Raw genomic sequence first — 20,883 nt, 5'->3', positions numbered from 1 at the left:
TGTAATTAGTTAATAATTTATGAGGTGTAATTAGTTAATAATTTATGAGGTGTAATTAGTTAATAATTTATGATGGTGTAAAAAGCTAATAATTTATGAGGTGTAATTAGTTAATAATTTATGAGGTGTAATTAGTTAATAATTTATGAGATGTAATTAGTTAATAATTTATGATGGTGTAAAAAGCAGCTGATGCACGTATAGGCTGTTGTGAGCCAACGAAGTGTCTGAGAATATTTTAACAATTTGTCAGTGAGCTCCTCAATGTGTTGATAATTCAAAAAATGTGTAATGCTTTTAAATTAAGAATACTTGTTTTAAAATTATTTGGTTAACATTCTTAAAAGATAAAAGAAAAAAGTTTGAAAATGTATTGTTAATTTGAATCTACTTTTAAATTTTATCAAACTCACAAAACTTTGAAAGAAGGGTGGCAAAGGTGATGGCAATCTAAGCTGCAAACCAATGCAGGATTTCATCTTGGAAGGAGGGCTAAAAAAATATAAAAAATTTAGCCAACTATATTTATTTCTTTGTATGTTTAATGTATTTTAAAAGTGGTAATAAAAGAATTCCATGTCAATAGATGGGTAACCTTACAAAAAATCAACTAGTATTATTTTTAATTCTCTTGTTGAAATTTATAAACTGTAGTTTTTCTCCATTAGCTTTCCGTTACTCAATACGTACATCAATTTAAGGTCAGGGATTTTGCCCTTATTATCCCCTCTCGTCCTCCCCCATCCTCGTCCTCCCCCATCCTCGCATTCCCCATCCTCGTCCTCCCCCATCCTCGTCCTCCCCCATTCTCGATATCTTGCATTTATTGCGCCGCTATTAGTATGATATATACAAACCATGATTTTATGATAATATTCTTTAAAAACAGAATTGTTTTTAAGAAATATTATCAATTCTCCTAATGCTGTATGAATGATCAAAATATGAGATTAATGAGTTATTTTTTTTTTTAAAAAAAAACATTATCATGCATTTTTTTCCAATCTGTTGGTTCTCAGTCAGAATTATGTCAACTTCCAAAATCTTTTGTTTTAATTGTTATAGAAAATAAACGTTAATCGCAGCTTTTTATACGAAGTGTTTATTTAAACATAAAAAAACCACAACACAAGTGAGCTGTCTCACCGTGGGGAATATTAGTAACTGCTATAAGTTTATTGTACATTAATAGGAAATAAACAGCGTCCTGTGCATTGAAAAAATTTAGGGTAAAGATGGTTTTGCGCTCCCGTTCCATTTAAGTTCATTTTCCGGTAAAAAAAAAATTACTAAGATGAGAAATAAGATATTACAAACAATAAGATGCACATAATCCTAAAATAATAACGGATTAAAATAAGAAGCCCTTTGTGGGAATGGCGGCCGGGCTCAGTGGGACCCAATAAGATGCATAATCCTAAAATAATAACGGATCAAAAAAGAGAAAGCCCTTTGTGGGAATGGCGGCCGGGCCCATAAAAATAGTCACATAGAAGTAAAAGTCATTGAAACATGAAACTCCAAAAAAGTAAACAAATGATAAAAAAAATGAAAAATTTCATTAAAAAAAACATTTTGAAACGTATTTCATTACATTCATTCAATTTATCACAGAAAAAATTGGTTTGGCAAAATCTAAAATAAAATCTTATTATGCACTTATGAAGGAGTGGTGTGTCCTATCTAAAGCTTATCATCTGGTATTTCACGAAAAAGTCAAATTCAAACAGCACAGATAAAATGAGGTATTGTTGTGAAAAACGTTTTTCTTTGTTAATATTAGTTTAATTTTTTTAGATTTCGAATTGTCTTAGTTTGCCATATTTTTGCAAAGCAACTCTATCAAATCGCGATTGGTTTCAATAAAAATTTTCTGACTGATAGATAATTACTTTTGTATTCTTCCATGCCAATCCTTCCCTAAAATTGTCAGAGTAGGACGGATCACAAATTCAACGTTCCGCTGTTGCAGAAGAAGTTCTTCGTGATTTGAGAAAAAAATTATATTTTTCAAAAAAAAAAAAAAAGAAAAGAAAAAGAGAAATCAATGACTAAAAACCATCAAGTGACGAAAACGAATAGGTTGTTTTTATATTAACAATTTTGCCATAACTCACCATAGTGCCTTGTGGCTTTCTGCTGGATTAAAACTTAAAACGTTTAATCTTAAAATTATCATAAAATTAGGTTTAATTGATTAAGAAAACTAGTATTTACATTTTATATAACAAAATGTCTTTTCAGTTTAAAAAAAGTTCTTTTAGGAGCAAATTACGCAGCTCCAAAATCAATCAAACCACGGAGATAAACCAGACATCCCATTTTATGAATACGGACCACTTAGGAATGATAGATTAATATGAACCTCAAGTGACCCGCGAAATCAAGTTCTGTAAATAATAAAATCAGTAGATTTGACCATAGTCATAAGAAATATATAGTCTGGAAGCAAACAATGACCAATTGTTTGAACTTATTGTATTCGATTTTTGCTATCCCCAGATCTCCGACCCTGCACAAGTTTTTAAAAATCCTCTTGTTTTTCTGACAATCTGACTGTTTTTCTTGAAAAAACTCAAGATATATTGCCAATGCCGGGTGAAAACTGTTCAATTTATGGATGTTCTGCCTCAAGGAGATATACTGGAGTTGCTTTCTTTAAAGTTCCTAAAGAAACTGATGATTTTACAAAAAAATGGGCTTCAGAATTAGTTAACATTATCACAAAAGATCGAGTTGTTGATGATATTCTTCGAAAGAAAATAAACGATTCTGAACATAAAAAACTGTGGATATGCGAGCTTCACTTTTCCCCTGAACAAGTTTGGTGTTATGAAACAAAAAAAAAGTTGAAAGATGGGGAACTTCCATCACTAAATTTACCAAGAAAGAGCTCAGAATCGTCAGCTTCAAGTGTTGTTTCTCGATCCTCATTGTCGATATCTAAGCGAGAAGATTCTCAATTACTTCTTGAGAGTTCTTTCACTCAATCTTACTGTTACAAAAACTTTGCTGGCTTCAAAAAACGTCTTTTAAATTTGTCCTCATTAAATAAGTTATGGAAGATTGAGTTTTTTGATAATTTGTGTTATGCTTCATTTAAATTATTAGAAGAAGTCATTCCAAAATTTGAAATTTTTATAGAAGACTCCTTATATTTTACTATTCGTGTGTATGGATGGATGTTACCTGAAACACATGATTTATATTTGAAATATAAAAGATCATTTCTAAATGTTGTTTTTTCGCAACTTATTTTTGAAATGGAATTTTTAGAATTTTGCAATGGAATAGAAGTTCCTGATCCTATTGAAGTGTTGAATTTTCAGAAGCATGTTGTTCCTAAAACTTTTGATTATTTTGCTTATAAAAATTCTTTATTAAAGTCTAACTTGCATCAAATTGAATTTTATCGCAGTAACTCTTGTGAATTGTTAGTCTTTGGAAAAAATCAGCCTTGCAGATTTTGTCATGAACTTAATGCTAAAGTAAATTTTAGCATACACTCTAAAAAATCTACTCTTAAAACTCCTGCTAAATTAAATGCACCTATCTCTGTAACTTCCCCTAGTAGAGTTAAACTGGCTTTGCAGCAATGCAGACTTCAATGCAAGCAATACAAAGAGGAAATTGAACTAATGAAATCTGCTCTCAATAAATGCAGTAAGAAAATTTGTTCAGAACTTAGTAAAGATTTGATCTCGATTTATTCAGCTAGTGATCAAAAAAATATTCCACCGTTTATGAAGTTGTTTTGGGAAGAGCAGCAGAAGTATTTAAGTTGTTCCAATCTTTCATCTATTAGATACCACCCAACAATAATAAAATATTGTCTAAGTCTTGCTGCTAAATCACCATCTGCTTATACTGATTTGCGATATGATTCACAGACAGGTGAAGGTATTTTAACTCTTCCAAGCTTAAGAACTTTAAGAGATTACAAAAATTATATCCGACCTACTAGGGGATTTAATGCAGCTGTCTTAAGTGAACTTGCTAAAAAAACCCAAAATTTTCTTCCTTATGAAAAATTTGTTTCTATTGTTTTTGATGAAATGAAGATTCAAGAAGATTTAGTTTGGGACAAATACACTGGAGAGCTTATTGGTTTTGTTGATTTAGGCGATAAAGAAGTAAATATTTCTACTTTAAAAAATGTTAGAGAATTAGCTACTCATATTCTTGTGTTTCTTGTAAAGAGCATTGTTAATCCTTTATCATTCAGTTTAGCTACTTTTGCAACTACTGGAATTACATCATTTCAGCTGATGCCTATTTTTTGGAAAGCTGTGTGTTACCTTGAAAGTATGAACTTAAAAGTTATTTCTGCAACAGCTGATGGTGCTTCGCCAAATAGAAAATTTTTTAGAATGCATAAGAACTTAAATATGAATTTGTGTAATGATTTAGTTTACAGAGCTCAGAATATTTACTCCAACGAAAAACGTTACATATATTTTTTTTCAGATGCTCCACACTTGATTAAAACAGCTCGCAACTGCCTTGCAAATTCTGGTTCTGGACGAGGTACTCGTTATATGTGGAACAATGGTTTGCACATACTTTGGAGTCATATTTCACAACTTTATTATGAGGACTTAGAATGTGGCTTAAGATTAGTTAATAAACTCACAAGTGATCACATCAATTTAACACCATATTCAGTAATGCGTGTTCATTTGGCTGCTCAAGTGTTAAGTGAAACAGTTGGCAATGTTTTAAAACAATTTGGTCCGCCAGAATGTGCAGGAACTGCTCAATTTTGTCTTATGATGGATAAATTTTTTGACTGTTTGAATGTTTCAAATAAAAATAAAGCTGTTAAAAATTTAAAAGAAAATTTAAAACCATATGAATCTGTTAATGATGTACGTTTTGAATGGCTTGACAGTTTTCTTTTATATTTTAAGAAATGGAAAGAGTCTATTGACAATCGAAATGATAGGAGTTATACTGCTAATGCTAAGGCAAATATGTTTATTTCTTTGCAAACATATGAAGGTATCCAGATAACTGTTCATTCATTCAAAGAAGTTTGTAAGTTTCTTTTAGAACATGGTGTTCCTTACATTCTTTCAGAAAGATTTTGTCAAGATGATTTAGAAAACTACTTTGGAAGGCAGCGTGCTATTGGCAACAGACGTGATAATCCCTCTGTCAGAGATGCTGGCTATAATGACAATACTATTAAGTCACAGTATTCTGTACGATCTATTGTTGGTAATGTTCGATGTCAAAGACATAAATTTAATGAGATAGATGATTCACCATTGCCAAAGAGAAAAAGAAATCTGACAAAATAACAAATTAACTTTTCTAAAGTCCCAGACAGTGACTATAATCCTGTCAAAACAGCTATTTTCATAGCTACATATAAAATAATTACATTATTGGCTAGGATTCATTTTTAGTGCTTGTGTCAACAATTATTGCTTATTTATATTTATTTTGTCAAGACAAGCATTCCCCATTGATATAAGTAATTCCTAATAAATTACGATACTCTCAGGTGCTTAACTAATCCTCACATTTAGATTTTTTTCCCCATCCCAACCTTGTATTAAGCACCTGTGAGTATTACTTTAAATTAGGCAAGCTATTCTCAATTTAGGTTGATATATATATATATATATATATATATATATATATATATATATATATATATATATATATATATATATATATATATTAGTATGATCCATTCACTTCATGAAAATTTCCTACACACAATTTACATATAAAACATACCATAAATACAAAACTAATAATCTCCTTATTATTTAACATCATATAACTAACAACATGTTTATTTAAAAAGAATTTAGTTGTTTTAGCCATAACATTTTTATAGAATTTGTGGCTATAAAAATAACCGTTTTGTATCTTTTGGAGCAGATGACTGAAGACTGAAGTTATGGATCTACAACATTACTGCACATTGCTTTTCTTATCTCTGTTCTTATAGAAGACTTGCGTGCTTGTCGCTTGTTGATCTGATGTTTCTCATGAATATCTCTAGCATAGGAAAAGCTTCTTACCCTTGTGAACAAAACAAGCATACTTTCAAGAAGAGAGAAAGATATTTCTTTATCAATTTGCACTTCAGTACTGTAACATATATTGTTTAAGCTACTTATAATCACTGAGTCCTTAAGCATTTCATTAACCAGAGCTTTGTTGTTAATAGATGTTACAAAAGATTTGCTTTGTTTACGAAAAATTGTTTCACATTGTATAAAGATATTTTGAGCATACATGTTAGTTTTAAATAAACCACCTCTGTTCTTAGTATCAACATATATTTGAGTATCATGTGAATCAATTTTGCATGCTGATAATATTTCCATGCATTGTCTTTTATACTGCTCATCAGATTTAGAAAATTTGAACTTTGAATAAAGTTTTTGCACAACATAACCTGCCAAATATTGAATTATACTTAATTCTTTATCAGATAAAATATTGGATAATGATATTTCACTAATAGATGAAGTATTATGTTTACTTCCTGAAAGTTCTTTAAGTATGTGATTGGCAACTTCAGTAAGCAAAGTATTGGTCAATAAAACATCTTCAAACTTTGATGGCAATAAATTTTCATAAAGAAGACCATAAAATTGAGAATAAAATTTTTCTGCATCACCATTGTATTTTGAAATAAAAACCTGAAATTTTTCCAAAAGAGAAATAGAATCTTCAGTACTAAAACAAAAACTCTGCTTTGAAAATTTAACTCGAATTTCTTCAGGCAAGCATAAATCATTTGACAATTTATGCCCACATTCTTCAACAATTTTCTTAAGATCAAGATGACTAAATTTTATGGAGTTTTTTTCTTCGCTAATTATGTTGATTTGTTCGTGTTTGGAAGTTTTATGTCTTTTCAGGCCACATTTCGTTTTGTAAACTTTACAACACATGTCGCACAAAAAATTGGATACCAAACAACCTTCAGATAATAAAAGATCTAGATCTTGTTCAATTTCCATGTTATCGTCGAAAAATCCATCAGTAATAGCCATATACAGATCATCAAGCTGTGTTTCTGTGTGAAGTTCACTGCTCATTTTTTAAACTTGTGCAAGGTGAACGGGTCGAATATCAAAGTTCAAGTTAAAACGGCAAAACAATAGGAACGGCCCGTGCTTCCAGACTATGTATTTCTTATGACTATGATTTGACAGATATTTCCTTTTTAACTCGCTTTTAATATTATTAGGGGTTTTATTTCTTATCGATCTTTCTGACGTTCTAAGAAGTTATGCACACAATGGTATGTAACCTGAAGTTTAAATGTTTGTGCATGTGTTTGTGTGTGTGCTGAGTTTTTATATTGCAAATATAAATAAGCAGCAGAAAAGGGGCATTATCATAGCAAAAGCAGAAAAAGGGGCATTATTATATTGGGCTCAATGAAAAAGCCTTTAAAGACAGATGGTATAAGCATAGGAATTCTTTTTGTTATGAAAGTAAGGCAAACTCCACTGAACTTTCTAAATTTGTATGGGAGTGTAAAAGTAAAGGTTTAGAACCCATCCTTATATGGAAAATCCTCGATCAGGGAGTACCATTAAACCTAGTGGCAATTACTGTAATTTGTGCTTGACCGAAAAGTACCACATTGTGTCAAAACTAGGCTTGCTCAGTAAACGAAGCAAACTAACATCAAAGTGCTGCCATGAAAATAAATTTTTAATAAATAATTTTAATGCCATCATAGCAGACACTCCATAGCACTATTTTTGTATTTTTTGTTGTCACGTCTTTTTAGGGTTTATAACATCTGATGATTGCTATTATGTGAAATTTTAAGTAATATAATATAAACCAAGCTGATTATGTAGTTTGTATAATAATAATAACAATAATAACAATAGTAATAATGATAATAATAATGATAGTGATAATGATAATGATAATGATAATAATAATAATGATAATAATAATAATAATAATAATAATAATAATAATAATAATAATAATAATAATAATAATAATAATAATAATAATAATAATAATAGTAATAATAATAATAATAATAATAATAACAACAACAATAATAACAATAATAACAATAATAACAATAATAACAATATGAATAATGATAATAGTAATGATAGTGATAATGATAATAATAATAATAATAATAATAATAATAATAATAATAATAATAATAATAATAATAATAATAATAATAATAATATATAGCATGTTTACAAATTGATATACAAATTATATGTATATATTTTTTAGAATATGGCCCATTGTTATCATTCTGCTTCTTTTTAACCTTATTACAGATGTCACGCTGGGAGGTTTAAATTTTTAAAATCATATTATTTGATATTTTATATATTTATTATTCATCAATACATGAAATTCATTTGAAGTTAGAAAAATATGTATATGTATGTATAGCTTTCCTGCAGTGAACACATTTCAATTTTTTCTTCTCCTAAAAAACTCTCCTCTACAAAAGTTTTGCATTTATTTTATACTTAAAAAATACCTCAATTGCGTTCATAAAAAAAAACAAAAACTGAAACTCTAACTATATTTACAATATGTCAAGAAAACTACATCAATATCCACTTTACATAGTTTTTTCAGTGCAAATCAATTACAGCATGGGACATATATAGATATGTATCTTAAATTAATAAGAAATACTAAGAGATGTCAATGATCACCTTTTAAATTATTTTACAGTTACAATAGTTAGCAGTTACAATAAACATTTTTTTGGTAGTAAACAGAAAATGTAATTATTTTTACATTTTCTGTTTTCTTTCTCGTTTCACATTTTATTCACTTGTTGATTGATTTTTTTTTTCTTGATGATTTTTTTTTTCATTTTCTTTGAAGCTAAATTACTTAAATGTAAAATTGATATTTTCTACCTTTTCTTTAAACTTTTTTTGCAGTTCACTCAAAGCCATCTGAACCAACAGGTATATGAATGTATTTGGTTATTTTTTTTGCTTATATTACAATGTTATGCTTTTTTAAACCTTCTATGTCATTGACTTAAGACATGTACCAGAAAAAATCAGCGTGGACATTATAAAGGATATTTATCTAACTATTGTATTTCAATATTGAATGTTATGTATATTTTGAAACTAGATATATTAATATTTTTAAATTTCACTTAAAAAAGTTTGTGAAGTTTTGTACGTGAGAACGCACTCACTTTGCGTTTTACACTCGACATCAGCTTTTGCACAGTCTTCGGCTGGACTTTCTTGGTAGCTCTCGTCCATTTATTTTTGAAGTCTTTAATGTTTTTGGCTTCTTTTACATTGAACCTTAGTTTTCTTTTGACAAGAGCCCAATATCTTTCGATAGGACGTAGTTCGGGACAATTTGGTGGATTGCAGTGTTTTTTAACGAAATCTACTTTATGTTCTCTAAGCCAGTTTAAAGTTGTCCCAGAGTAGTGACATGATACTAAATTGGGCCTAAATAACAGGTTACCTGTGTGTGTTCTTAAAAACGGCAAAAGACGTTTCTTGAGGCATTCTTTTATGTATATTTTGGTGTTAATTGTTCCCTTAGTCACAAAACAAGAGCTTCTTTCACCACATTCACAAGTTGCTTGCCAAACTAAGAATTTTTTAGCAAATTTTGACATTCCAATGCATTTATATTTGGAATTCAGTTTCTTGCGATTAATTGCTGAATAATATTGGTGTCCTGGAAGAGATCGGAAATATGCAGCACAATAAGTTTCATCATCAATAATCAAACAAGATTTTTTAGCACATAATTTTTTATAGAGCAGCTTTGAACATCGAATTGCGACATTTTCTTGCTTTTCTTCACAACAAGGAACTTTTTTCTTTTTATAAGATTTATAACCACAATTTCTCTTTACTCTTTGTATAGTGGAAGCACTTGTCTTAAATTTATTCGCTAATGTTCGAACAGAAATCTCCGGTTTTCTGTCTAAGGCATCTTTTACCTTTTTACCAAAATCTCGTCTAACAAAACATTTTTTTCTTTCACTTCCTGATTTTCTTTTGATTGTACAAGTGTCCTTAAATCGTTTCACAACGCTCTGCACTGTTCTCAAAGCAATCTGCAACTCTTTAGAAATTGTTTTGTTTGATACACCAGGATTTTCAACGAGAAAATGCAAAATTTTTTCTCGCTTCTTATCTTGATTTGATGACATTTCAATTAAAGCAAATTGTTTTAATAACAGAGTTGTTTAAATTTTGAACAACATTAATACAATCACATTTTAAAACAATTAGCTATTTTAAATGATGTACGGTTTCCGTAAACACCACATCAGAACACGCGCAGTTTTTTTCTGGTACATGTCTTACTTTGTTTTTTAGGTCCTTCCAAGTGGATAAGTTTTTTAGGTTAGTATAATTCAAATTCCATCCAAACACATTTTACTTTTATTCTTGCTAATGCTTTCTTTGATTTTTGTTTGCCTTTTCAAGAAGTTTTTTTTAAGGATTATTCTTGTAATATTCTTGTTGAACTTTTGAAATAGTTGGCGGCTTAACTTTTTATCCAACTCTTTCAAAAGGAAGTGAACCAACAGGTAAATAGTTTTTTTTATACTTGAGTTTGTGTTATTTCTTTATGGCTAGCTAGTTTGGTATCTCTGCAATTTTGTGTGATTTAAAGTGCATTTAAATGAATGCTAGAATCATGATTTTTTTTTTTACTTTAGGTACTTTTTGATTATAAATATAATCCAATGCATCTGTTTGTTTTAATTAAAGTTATCATGAATTTTTTAGGTCCTTCCAAATTCAAATATTTGTCAGGTCCGTATGAATAAATTTGGTTAATGTTTAGAGTTTATAACAGGATTGGTTATTAAAACATTACTGGAAATAAAACTGATGCTCTTAAACAAAGTTGATTGTCTTTAACTAAGTTGTTTCCAAATGAGCAGTTTTCAATTTTGTCTGATTTTTGCATCAATGTTACTTGCATTTTCTTTTGAAGCTATGTTTGTCAAATGCAAAACTGATATTTTCTAATTTTTCTTGTTAAATTATCAAGTCATACTTTTAAACTTTTTTTGCAGTTCAACCGAAGCCATCTGAACCAACAGGTAAATAAATATATTTAGTTTTTTTTTTTTTTGGCTTATATTGCAATTTTATGCTTTTTTAAAAACCTATGTCATTTAATTGACTTACTTTGATTTTAGGTACTTCCAAGTCAATAAGTTTGCTAGGTTTGTATAATTTAGATTCCATCCATTTAGTTAAGTCATTTGATTTCCTATCAAATGACTTAAATAAAGTAAAATGGCTTAGAAGATAATTTCTTCTCAAATGCTTCCTTTATTTTTATTTGCCATTTTTATTTACTATTTTTATCAACATTTTTCTTGTAGTGTTTTTGTGTTAAATACTACCTAAATTATTTTTTCAAGAAACAATTTAAAAAAAAAAAGGCCAATTATTGGTCAAATACGAATTGACAATATGTCAACCTTAGTCAATCGACTGATAAGAGGCAAGGAAACTAAATAAGGTTTAGGAAAAAGAAGAAACTTATCCTACATAAGATTGAAGTTCAGGTTTCATTGTTGCTGTACCAAAAATTGAAGGTTGTTCTTCTAGTAATCATAAAAAGATTGCTCAAAGAGCTTTTAGAAATCATGGAATAACAGCAGAAATGTTAGGCCTTGTTATAAATCTTAGGGAAGGATTTTACATCATTCTTTATTTTATGTCATCTTAACATCCTGTAAATCTTTATATGGTAGAGTATCAACATAAAAACAGTAGAACTGTATGTAACAATTTATCTTCAGTATATAATGCTACAAGATCTTCATAATTTGGTCCTCAGGTTATAAGAGAGAAACCAGTTCCGGCCTCCCTAAGAGTGTTCAGAAGAATTGTAATAGGGATATTAAAATTTACAGAGAGAACATTTTTCAAAATAGTTTTTGTGTATATTTACTAACCAGGAGGTATTGAGGAGGCTTCTATGTCAAGGTGACCCCCTCCCCCTATATTAGCTCCTTGTATATGAGTTTAGGCTCTAAACTAAAGCTTCAGCTTCAAATTGTGGTAAAACTCTTTATAATTAAATAAGTATTATGATACGTTTATTTTGTTTAACAAGTTACATCAACAAATCTTACTAGTTTAACATGAAATAAAACACCATGTAAAACCAAATTCCTAATGTTTTTGCCAGTTTTGTGTTTTATTTAATCTAATTTAAGGTGTATAATTACAAAAAGTATAATATTTAACAAATTATGGTTAAAAAGTGGGTGCAGCTGAATAGAAAATGGCAGGAGATTATATATTTAAAAAATACTCAAAATAATGTCAAGATCACGTAGCACTTTCATTGCCCTAATGAATTAAAAGGTGAAAGATCATGTAGCACTTTCAATGCCCTAATGAATTAAGGTAAAAGATCATGTAGCACTTTCAATGCCCTAATGAATGTGAAAGATCATGTAGCACTTTCATTACTTTTAATGAATTAAAAGGTGAAACAGAGTGTTGTCACTTAATAATTTAAGTTTTTTTTTTTTTTTTTTTTTTATTTAAAAACTAACTCTAAATGGTTTTAAAAACATTTTTAAAAATTTCAGTCTGAAATGCTTTCATTATTTTTACTTTACCTTTTCAAGTTACTGTCACTTGAAAAATTTTTCTTGTATCTTAATGCAAAATAATGATTATTATTAATGTATTAATCTTACTGAACTTTTGAAACAATTGGCAGTTTTTTTTTATACTTGAGTTTTTGTTATTTCTTTATGGCTAACTAAGTTTGTATCTCTGCAATTTTGTGTGATGTAAAGTATATTTCAACAAATACTAACAATTTTTTTTTGTGATTCATTCATGCAGGCATGAATGGATCAGTATGAATGGATTTGTCTTACATTTACATCAATATTACTCTCATTTTCTTTTGAAACTATGTTCGTTAGTTGCAAAACTGATATTTTTTACTTTTTTTTTGCTAAATAATCAACTCATACTTTTAAACTTTTTTTGCAGTTCAACTGAAGCCATCTGAACCAACAGGTATATGAATGTGTTTAGTTGTTTTTTTTTGGCTTATATTCCAATTTTATGCTTTTTTAAAACCTATGTCATTTAAATAACTTACTTTGTTTTTTAGGTCCTTCCAAATCAATAAGCTTGTTAGGTTTGTATAGTTCAAATTCCATCCAAACACATTTTACTTTTATTCTTACTAATGCTTTCTTGATTTTCGTTTGCCTTTTCAAGAAGTTGTTTTAAGGATTATTCTTGTAATATTCTTGTTGATCTTTTAAAAAACAGTTGGCAGCTTAACTTTTTGTCAAGCTCTTTCAAAAGGAAGTGAACCAACAGGTAAATAGTTTTTTTTTATACTTGAGTTTGTGTTATTTAAAACATATCACTCCTACTTAACACAGGGCTGCGTTTGAAAAAAAATTTTCTGTTCCTGGGTGTTTCTTAGGTAATTCCTAATGAAATTGGCCTTCTAAACCCAAATATGATATTCATTTTGCTCAATCAGGTCAGGTTATTGAAATACAGCACACCTATTTTTTTTGAGAAAAACATAATTTTCAAGAAATCTCTCATTTTCATCCTAGTAATGTAATACATTGCAATAATTATTTGTGAACTGAAAAAAGGCTCAGTTGAACTCCTTTATTAATTTTACACTTAAAAACAACTTGTGAAGTAATCGAATACTGTAAAGAAAAAATCTTTTTCCCGAGGAAAGAAGTCCTTGATGCCTTCCGTTTGTGAAGAGTTATTGGTTCGTTGCGTTTAAGACAATAGTCAGCTAACATTATATGTCCCAACGTCCTTGATATCTGGTCTCCATCGTTTTTATATCCTGGTGGAATCTTTCACCCTGTTCCTCGCTGTAATCTCCACAGTTTTCAGATGTGACTGGAGAAAATGCATTTTTATTGACATGCGAGCTCCCAGTTTTTCAAAGCTTTTTATAAGCTCATTGACATGTGAAACATATTCAGAGCTTCTTTTATATCCCAGAAATCCTTCAATTACAGTGCTGAACATTTGCCATGTATCTTGTTCAATGCAATGTAGAATTGAACAAGATACATGGCAAATGTTCAGCACAGTAATTGAAGGTATTTAGTGTACCCCCTTGCATCCCAAGTAGAAAGCACGCAACCTGAAAAGAAAAGATTTATTCGTAAAAAATCAAATATTAGTAAGTTAAAATATATTTCTATTTCTTTCTAAAAAATTACCCACAGGTGCTCAAGTATTTTCAAAGGAAAGCTTTACATTAACAAGAAAACTTAAGTATTTTACCTTAAAGTCGCCACATATTAGCATATTGTGGTTGGAGTACTTGATTGCATCAATCAATACTTTCAAGTTCTTGTAGCTTTCTGTCAACTGAACTGAATTTCCAATAGGTACAGATGCCATTTTATTCCCAATGTGTAGGAGTACTGCCTTTAGGTTTCTGCTAGAGGAATCAATAAAGATCCTCCATTCTCTTGGTTGATAAGGAATGCCAAGTGCCTCTATTAAGCCATTTACATTATTGCAATATGCCAATGAGCTAGAAGAATCAACTTCAAAGAACCTTTGAAACTTTTCTTCTCTGTTTCTATACCAATAGAAGGTAGTTTCTTTGGAGAGGAGATTAGAAAGACCAAGATCTCTGGTCAAGTCATTTAATTGACTTTGAGTGAGTGGTCTTGGCAAAGTCATGCTTGACATTGGCTCATATGTCACAGATATGTCAGTGTCTTCCAATTTTACACCTTCCATATCCTCTTCGTGTTCGCCTTTCTCAGGTGGAGAAGGAACTGGAACTCCTGGACCATGTGGTGCTGGCTTAATGGCAGAAGGAATATCAGGATAAACCACCATGTGTTTGTTTTTCTTATTGACACCTGAAAAAATTCACATATTTATTTTCAGATTTTTATCCACTTTTCTATACAATTTAAAGAATTTTTTTGTTGAATTTCAACACAATTTTTATAAACAGTTCAAACTTCATTAGACTAAAAAAAAATAAATATGTTTGGATTAGTTAAATATTGTTCTTTTCAGAAATACCTTGAAGATTGGTCATACAAAAATAGCAGTATGTAGTATGGTTCTTAACTTCTTTTCATACCATCGGTACACCAAATAAAATACAGTTTGCTGTGCCCTCATTCCAGCGTCTTATGACTACAACACAGGCTTTGCAGCATTTATGTGGGGCAAAGCTTGTGTCTTGATCGCCAAGCCTTATTCGAAAATATGCACTGTAAAGGGACTTTACTTACATAGTTATGGTGCATTGCTGATCACTAAAAATTACCTTTCACATAGCAGAATCTGTCGGGACTGTTTTTACATTTTCTATTCATTTTTATGAAATAAACTTTATTTATCTCATATATTAGTCTGTAAAAAAATTGACAATGATAAATAAAACTTTATAAATATACTTTAGATACTGTTTATAGATATTTAAATACACAACTGTCACCTGGGAATCGCAATAAAATGGACACTCAGCTGTTATATGTGGTATAGAGCCCTAAGTCTGTATCTTAAAATCTAGACCTGATTGACAAATTTGAATCTTAGATTTGGATTTAGAAGGCAAATTTCATTGCGAATCACCTAAGAAAACCCTAGGAACATTTTTAATGCAGACCAGTGTAATCAATATATAAAAGCATGTAATATTTTACCCTATGCTAGAACAAATAATTATGGTATACCTGGACTAGTTTAAGTGCTTTCACAAAATGCTAAATTTGTTTTTAATTTGTGAAGTTTTTTCTTGTTGAGTAATGATCATTCTTATATTTAGTGTAACAAGCCATTTAAAATGTTTTAACACATTTTGTGTTCAAATTTTTCAAAATTACTGTTTAATTGTTAAAATTATTTAAAAAAAAGTGTCAAAATTATTGCTGAAATATTTTAACAGTTATTTTGTATTTTTGTGACTTTTAGCCCTGTTCTCCACCCTCTCATCCCTTACAATTCATTTATCTGTATTTTTTTATTAAAGTTGTCATGAATTTTTTTAGGCCCTTCCAAGTCCATATATCTGTCAGGTCAGTATAAATGAATTTAGTTCATGTTTAAGGTTTATGGTGTGATTGTTAAAACAATGCTAGAACTTATTATTATCATTATTATTATTATCATTATTATTATTATTATTATTATTATTATTATTATTATTATTATTATATTATTATTATTATTATTATTATTATTATTATTATTATTATTATTACTGTTATATTATTATTATTATTATTATTATTACTGTTATATTATTATTATTATTATTATTATTACTGTTATATTATTATTATTATTATTATTATTATTATTATTATTATTATTATTATTACTGTTATATTATTATTATTATTATTATTATTACTGTTATATTATTATTATTATTATTATTATTATTATTATTATTATTATTATTACTGTTATATTATTATTATTATTATTATTATTACTGTTATATTATTATTATTATTATTATTATTACTGTTATATTATTATTATTATTATTATTATTATTATTATTATTATTATTATTATTATTATTACTGTTATATTATTATTATTATTATTATTACTGTTATATTATTATTATTATTATTATTATTACTGTTATATTATTATTATTATTATTATTATTATTATTATTATTATTATTATTATTATTATTATTATTATTATTATTATTATTATTATTGTTATTATTATTATTATTATTATTGTTGTTATTATTATTATTGCTATTATTATTATTATTGTTATTATTATTATTATTATTATTATTATTATTATTATTATTATTATTATTATTATTATTTTTACTATTATTATAATTATTATATTTATTATTATCTTTATTATTATATTTATTACTATGTTTATTATTTCTTGAACAAAGTTGTAGGGGAGAGTGGTTACACCTTTTTCATACCATTGCTAAGACCTTTTTTAAAGACCAATGGTTGCCATACCAAAAGTATAATCAAATATATATTCAATAATATATTTAATGTAACATTTAATGTAACATAATTGGTAGAAAGTTTTTTTTGACATTTTGTGTCAATAAAAGTTATGGCTTGGTTAGCGTTATCACTTACTGTGAACAAATAACCCTAGCTAGACCAAATCTGTGTTCCTGAAGGCTTAAATTTATTTTTGAGCTAACTTATTATTTTTGAAAGTAATTCTTCTGAGCAAGATTAAATTAACTTATTGTAAAAGGAAACAAGTTTTGGCATATCAAAAACACAAAGCCACAGGTATTTTTTTAGGTGCATAACTTTTCTAATGTCAGTAGTGATGTGAAATTTAATATTAGTTAAATTAACTGATATGAACCAGCAAATGGTGTTGCATCATTCCTGAGATTTAAGCACTATAACATTTCCACTCTACATCTCTCTTACTTAAATTGTAGTTTCCAAATGAGAAGTCTTCAGTTTTTTTTCTGAACTTTTGTATCAATGTTACTTTTGTTTTCTTTACACATGAGTTTAAATTGTTGTTTCTTGATAAAAAAAAAAAAAGTATTCATTTTGAAGTTAACTTTTTTTCTGAGGTCTTCAGATCTTTGATCCTAATTAGATGATGAATTAGATGATGAATTAGATGATGAATTAGATGATGAATTAGATGAATTATACTTAAATGTTTTTTTAACAACTGATAAAATTTTTTTTTTTTGTCATAACCGAAGATAATAAATGTTTTGTATGATTATACTTAGCCATTCATAAATAATTTACAAAAATGACATGGTTAAAAATTTAAAACCTGTTTCTTAATTTTCTCATTTTAACAAATTTTGTATGGTTATTTTTTTGATTGGGTTTACAAGGAGTTTTTTACAAGGAGTTTCTTACAAGGAGTTTTTTACAAGGAGTTTTTTACAAGGAGTTTCTTACAAGGAGTTTTTTACAAGGAGTTTCTTACAAGGAGTTTTTTACAAGGAGTTTCTTACAAGGAGTTTTTTACAAGGAGTTTTTTACAAGGAGTTTTTTAAAGTATTTAGGATCACCAAAATAAATTTTGAAATAAAGGAAAAAAATTGAAAGTTAATATTGTGATGTTACTAATATAAAAAAAATCTTAAAATATAAAGTTTGTATAACAGATGTTTTTAAAGTTTTTCTTTTTTTTCTAGTTATTTAAATGTTTATTTGTTGTGTTAAGAATCCAGGAAACTTAGACCATATACAAATAACTGTGCCTTAAATGCAATACATGAGCTTTAGGCGCTGCAAGTAAATTACTGTTGAGAATTCTCTTAAAGGATTTTTTAAAATGTCTTATTGTTTTTAACCTGCAAGACTAAATTGATTAAAAACTACATTTATATATGGAGGCCAGTTCAAGGTCCAGAGATTGAAAAACTTTGAATCACAGGATTAATATACATACTCCGGATTAAATAAATTAGACTAAAATTAAGTTTCCAAATCCTCTTCCAGAGTAATTGTTTGCAAATCTACAGCTTGTGCCAAGTTATCATGGTATAGGTGATCCTATTAGAAAATTCTTCACAGGGAATTTAATTGACCACATTTTCCAAAGTCAAGTTGTTTCTAAAAACATTTAATTATGTGACTGCGTTTATTCCAAGAGGTTTTACTTGGTTGTGTTAAATGTGGCTTTTAAGTTTAAGTAATGCTACTTTAAAACCCATTTTCCTCCCCAAGTTCACAATTTTATAAGCTTTGCAGACTTTTTAATGTTATTTTATCTATATGTTATATTACTGCTTTAGCTGTATGTTATATTAGTGTTTTATTTTTATGTTACTGTAACCTTGAGTAAAATCTGCTGCATAAAATGTTATTTGGAAGCGTTAGTGATATTCTAAGACTTAATATTCTTCGCCCTGTATTATGAAAATAATTTTTATATTATTACAACAGTTGTGTAATCTTTTTTCTATGCTTGGAAAAAATATCGGCTTTTAGCGATTATAGGGCGGCTAAAGAGTAATTTGTGTAGATGGTTGATTTGTGTAACACAATAAGTTTTGCAGTATTATCTAAGCAAATCATTCTACCAAATAACAACGTTCGTTCTGATTATAATTTTGACAAAAATCTTCGCCGTATGATGTTGATTTTTGTGAAATATAGTTCTTGTATTATTTTTATTATAATTCAGAAATGAAATGATTTTTTTTTTCTTTCTAAATTTTACATTAATGTTTGATTTTCTTTTGAGGTTTCTTTAATCTACTGCTTTTTTCTGTTTTTTTTTTTTTTGAATTTGTTTGAATTGAATTTCTTTTTTCGTTCATTTTTAATTCAGGTTATATTTATATTTTATTTTAATATTATACTATTGCTTAATTGTAGTGCAATTCTAAAATTGGTTCTAAAGTCCATCTAAGACTATCAGTTCGTCAGGTTGGTCTTCGTTTTTTATTGTTTTAATAATTTTATTTATAATTTTTATAAATATACTTTTATTAATTTTTTTGATCAAATCAATTTTTTAATGAATAGTAGTCTCTTTGTACATAACTTTTTTTACATACTTTGCATTAAAGTTTTTGTTTTTTTTTTCCTTCATAATTTTTCTTCTAAATATTTGTTCAATATAAGTTAGCTAACATTGACTAAATCATATATAAAAGTGTTTTTTAAAAGGGCGGATTTGCACTAAACACTTGTGTAAAATTCGTCCTTTTAAAAAAACACTGATTCGTATCTTAATGAGGTTTATCGTTTTTTTAGTTTTCCTCAATCCTTTCAACAGGTAATTGTTTTTTTATACATAAAATGATTTTTATGTGCCCTGAGTTCTATTCCTGGTCTAGTTTTTAATTTTTTTTCTTCTAGTTTTTTCTAAAATAAAGCGACCTTCCAAGTTAGTATTGTAGTTTGTATTAGTTGTTGTTTTATCAATGTCAATTGCCGCTTTTAAATATGTTTAACATATAAAAAGCTCCGTAGCAACTTTGATCGTTTTATCAGTTTTCACAAAATTTAATTTTTAATTTTTTGCTTTCTTTGAAATTTAAAATTTTTGTCTAAGTTATTTTTCTCATTGGAATCAGAACAGAGACTAATTTAAAGTAAAAATATCAATTAACTGCAATATTCTAACGTTGCCGTCATTTGCCAAATTTGATAATAGCTTACAATTGTGTTGATCAATGATCAAAAACAAAAAGATTTGAATATTTTGACCAAAAATAGTCTATTTTGCTTCACAGTGCGCTGCTACAGGTTGCAAATTCTTTTACAATTTGTTAGAAAAATTAGAAAACTTTTTTTTTTTTTATTTTTTCTATGTTATTTTTCTTTTCATAGTTTGTTCGCCAAACCAAGAATGAGGCATTCAAAGCGAAAAAAATGACGATCAGCTTCAATATTTTTTAGTTTGTAAAAATTCATAGTATTTAATGATGATTTATCAATTGCGTGTTGTTCATGAGAGGCCATAAATGACCAAGTTTTCATTTTTATTTCTAAATATTAGCATTGAAATTTCTGATTCTGTTTCCTTTAACAAAATTTTTCTTTAAAACCCAAATTAAATTCGATTATTTATGCAAAATATCTGTTGAACATGGTTTTAGCTGAAAATATCATTTGCATTAAGTTCTCCTGATAAAATATAAAAAATCAACTCAAAGAAAATGGAACGGTAATTTAAATACGTCATTTAAAACGTTATTCTTAATTTACTTCAACTTTTTTCCGTTTACAGTACAATAATTTAATTCGAATTTTATAGGGAAAAATTAAAGTTCGAATTAGAAAGTTGACTTTTCTTAAGCACATTTCAAGGTGACCTAACATTTAATCGAATTGTAGAGTTTTTCAAATTTTAAGGAGATTCGAAAAAAAATGATTCTCTCTGGAGATCA

General features: G+C 27.9%; 3 protein-coding genes across 6 annotated transcripts; 2 read left to right on the top strand and 1 right to left on the bottom strand.

Moving 5' to 3' along the window:
- The first annotated feature begins 1,621 nt into the window (after window positions 1-1,621).
- Window positions 1,622-20,430, top strand: LOC149888642 (uncharacterized). 4 transcript variants are annotated; one of them, XM_090087227.1, is made up of 16 exons: window positions 1,622-1,745; window positions 8,254-8,315; window positions 8,925-8,951; window positions 10,347-10,373; window positions 10,511-10,561; window positions 10,764-10,790; window positions 11,057-11,083; window positions 11,183-11,209; window positions 13,011-13,037; window positions 13,135-13,161; window positions 13,299-13,349; window positions 16,034-16,060; window positions 19,364-19,414; window positions 19,745-19,766; window positions 19,850-19,877; window positions 20,324-20,430. In XM_090087227.1, the coding sequence occupies exons 1-13, from the start codon at window positions 1,741-1,743 to the stop codon at window positions 19,372-19,374; spliced, it is 396 nt and encodes a 131-aa protein (XP_089943353.1). In that variant the 5' UTR covers window positions 1,622-1,740; the 3' UTR covers window positions 19,375-19,414; window positions 19,745-19,766; window positions 19,850-19,877; window positions 20,324-20,430. The 4 variants fall into 4 exon arrangements, with proteins under 4 accessions (XP_089943353.1, XP_089943352.1, XP_089943354.1 ...); XM_090087226.1 differs by lacking the exon at window positions 19,850-19,877; XM_090087228.1 differs by lacking the exons at window positions 10,347-10,373; window positions 19,850-19,877.
- Window positions 2,423-5,379, top strand: LOC149888644 (uncharacterized). The gene has a single exon (XM_090087204.1). It carries the CDS (start codon window positions 2,592-2,594, stop codon window positions 5,301-5,303), a length of 2,712 nt encoding a protein of 903 aa, XP_089943330.1. The 5' UTR covers window positions 2,423-2,591; the 3' UTR covers window positions 5,304-5,379.
- On the bottom strand, window positions 5,913-7,085 carry LOC149888643 (uncharacterized). The gene has a single exon (XM_090087553.1). The coding sequence runs from the start codon at window positions 7,065-7,067 to the stop codon at window positions 5,913-5,915; it is 1,155 nt and encodes a 384-aa protein (XP_089943679.1). The 5' UTR covers window positions 7,068-7,085.
- Window positions 20,431-20,883: the final 453 nt, after the last annotated feature.

This window comes from Hydra viridissima, unplaced genomic scaffold (assembly GCF_058129835.1).
Source record: "Hydra viridissima isolate aposymbiotic clone 2 unplaced genomic scaffold, HvirCarnegie_v1 scaffold_5, whole genome shotgun sequence".
In the NCBI taxonomy this organism is placed as follows: domain Eukaryota; kingdom Metazoa; phylum Cnidaria; class Hydrozoa; order Anthoathecata; family Hydridae; genus Hydra; species Hydra viridissima.
Note: the sequence above shows the minus strand (reverse complement) of the source record. Positions and strands in the feature narration are given on the sequence as shown.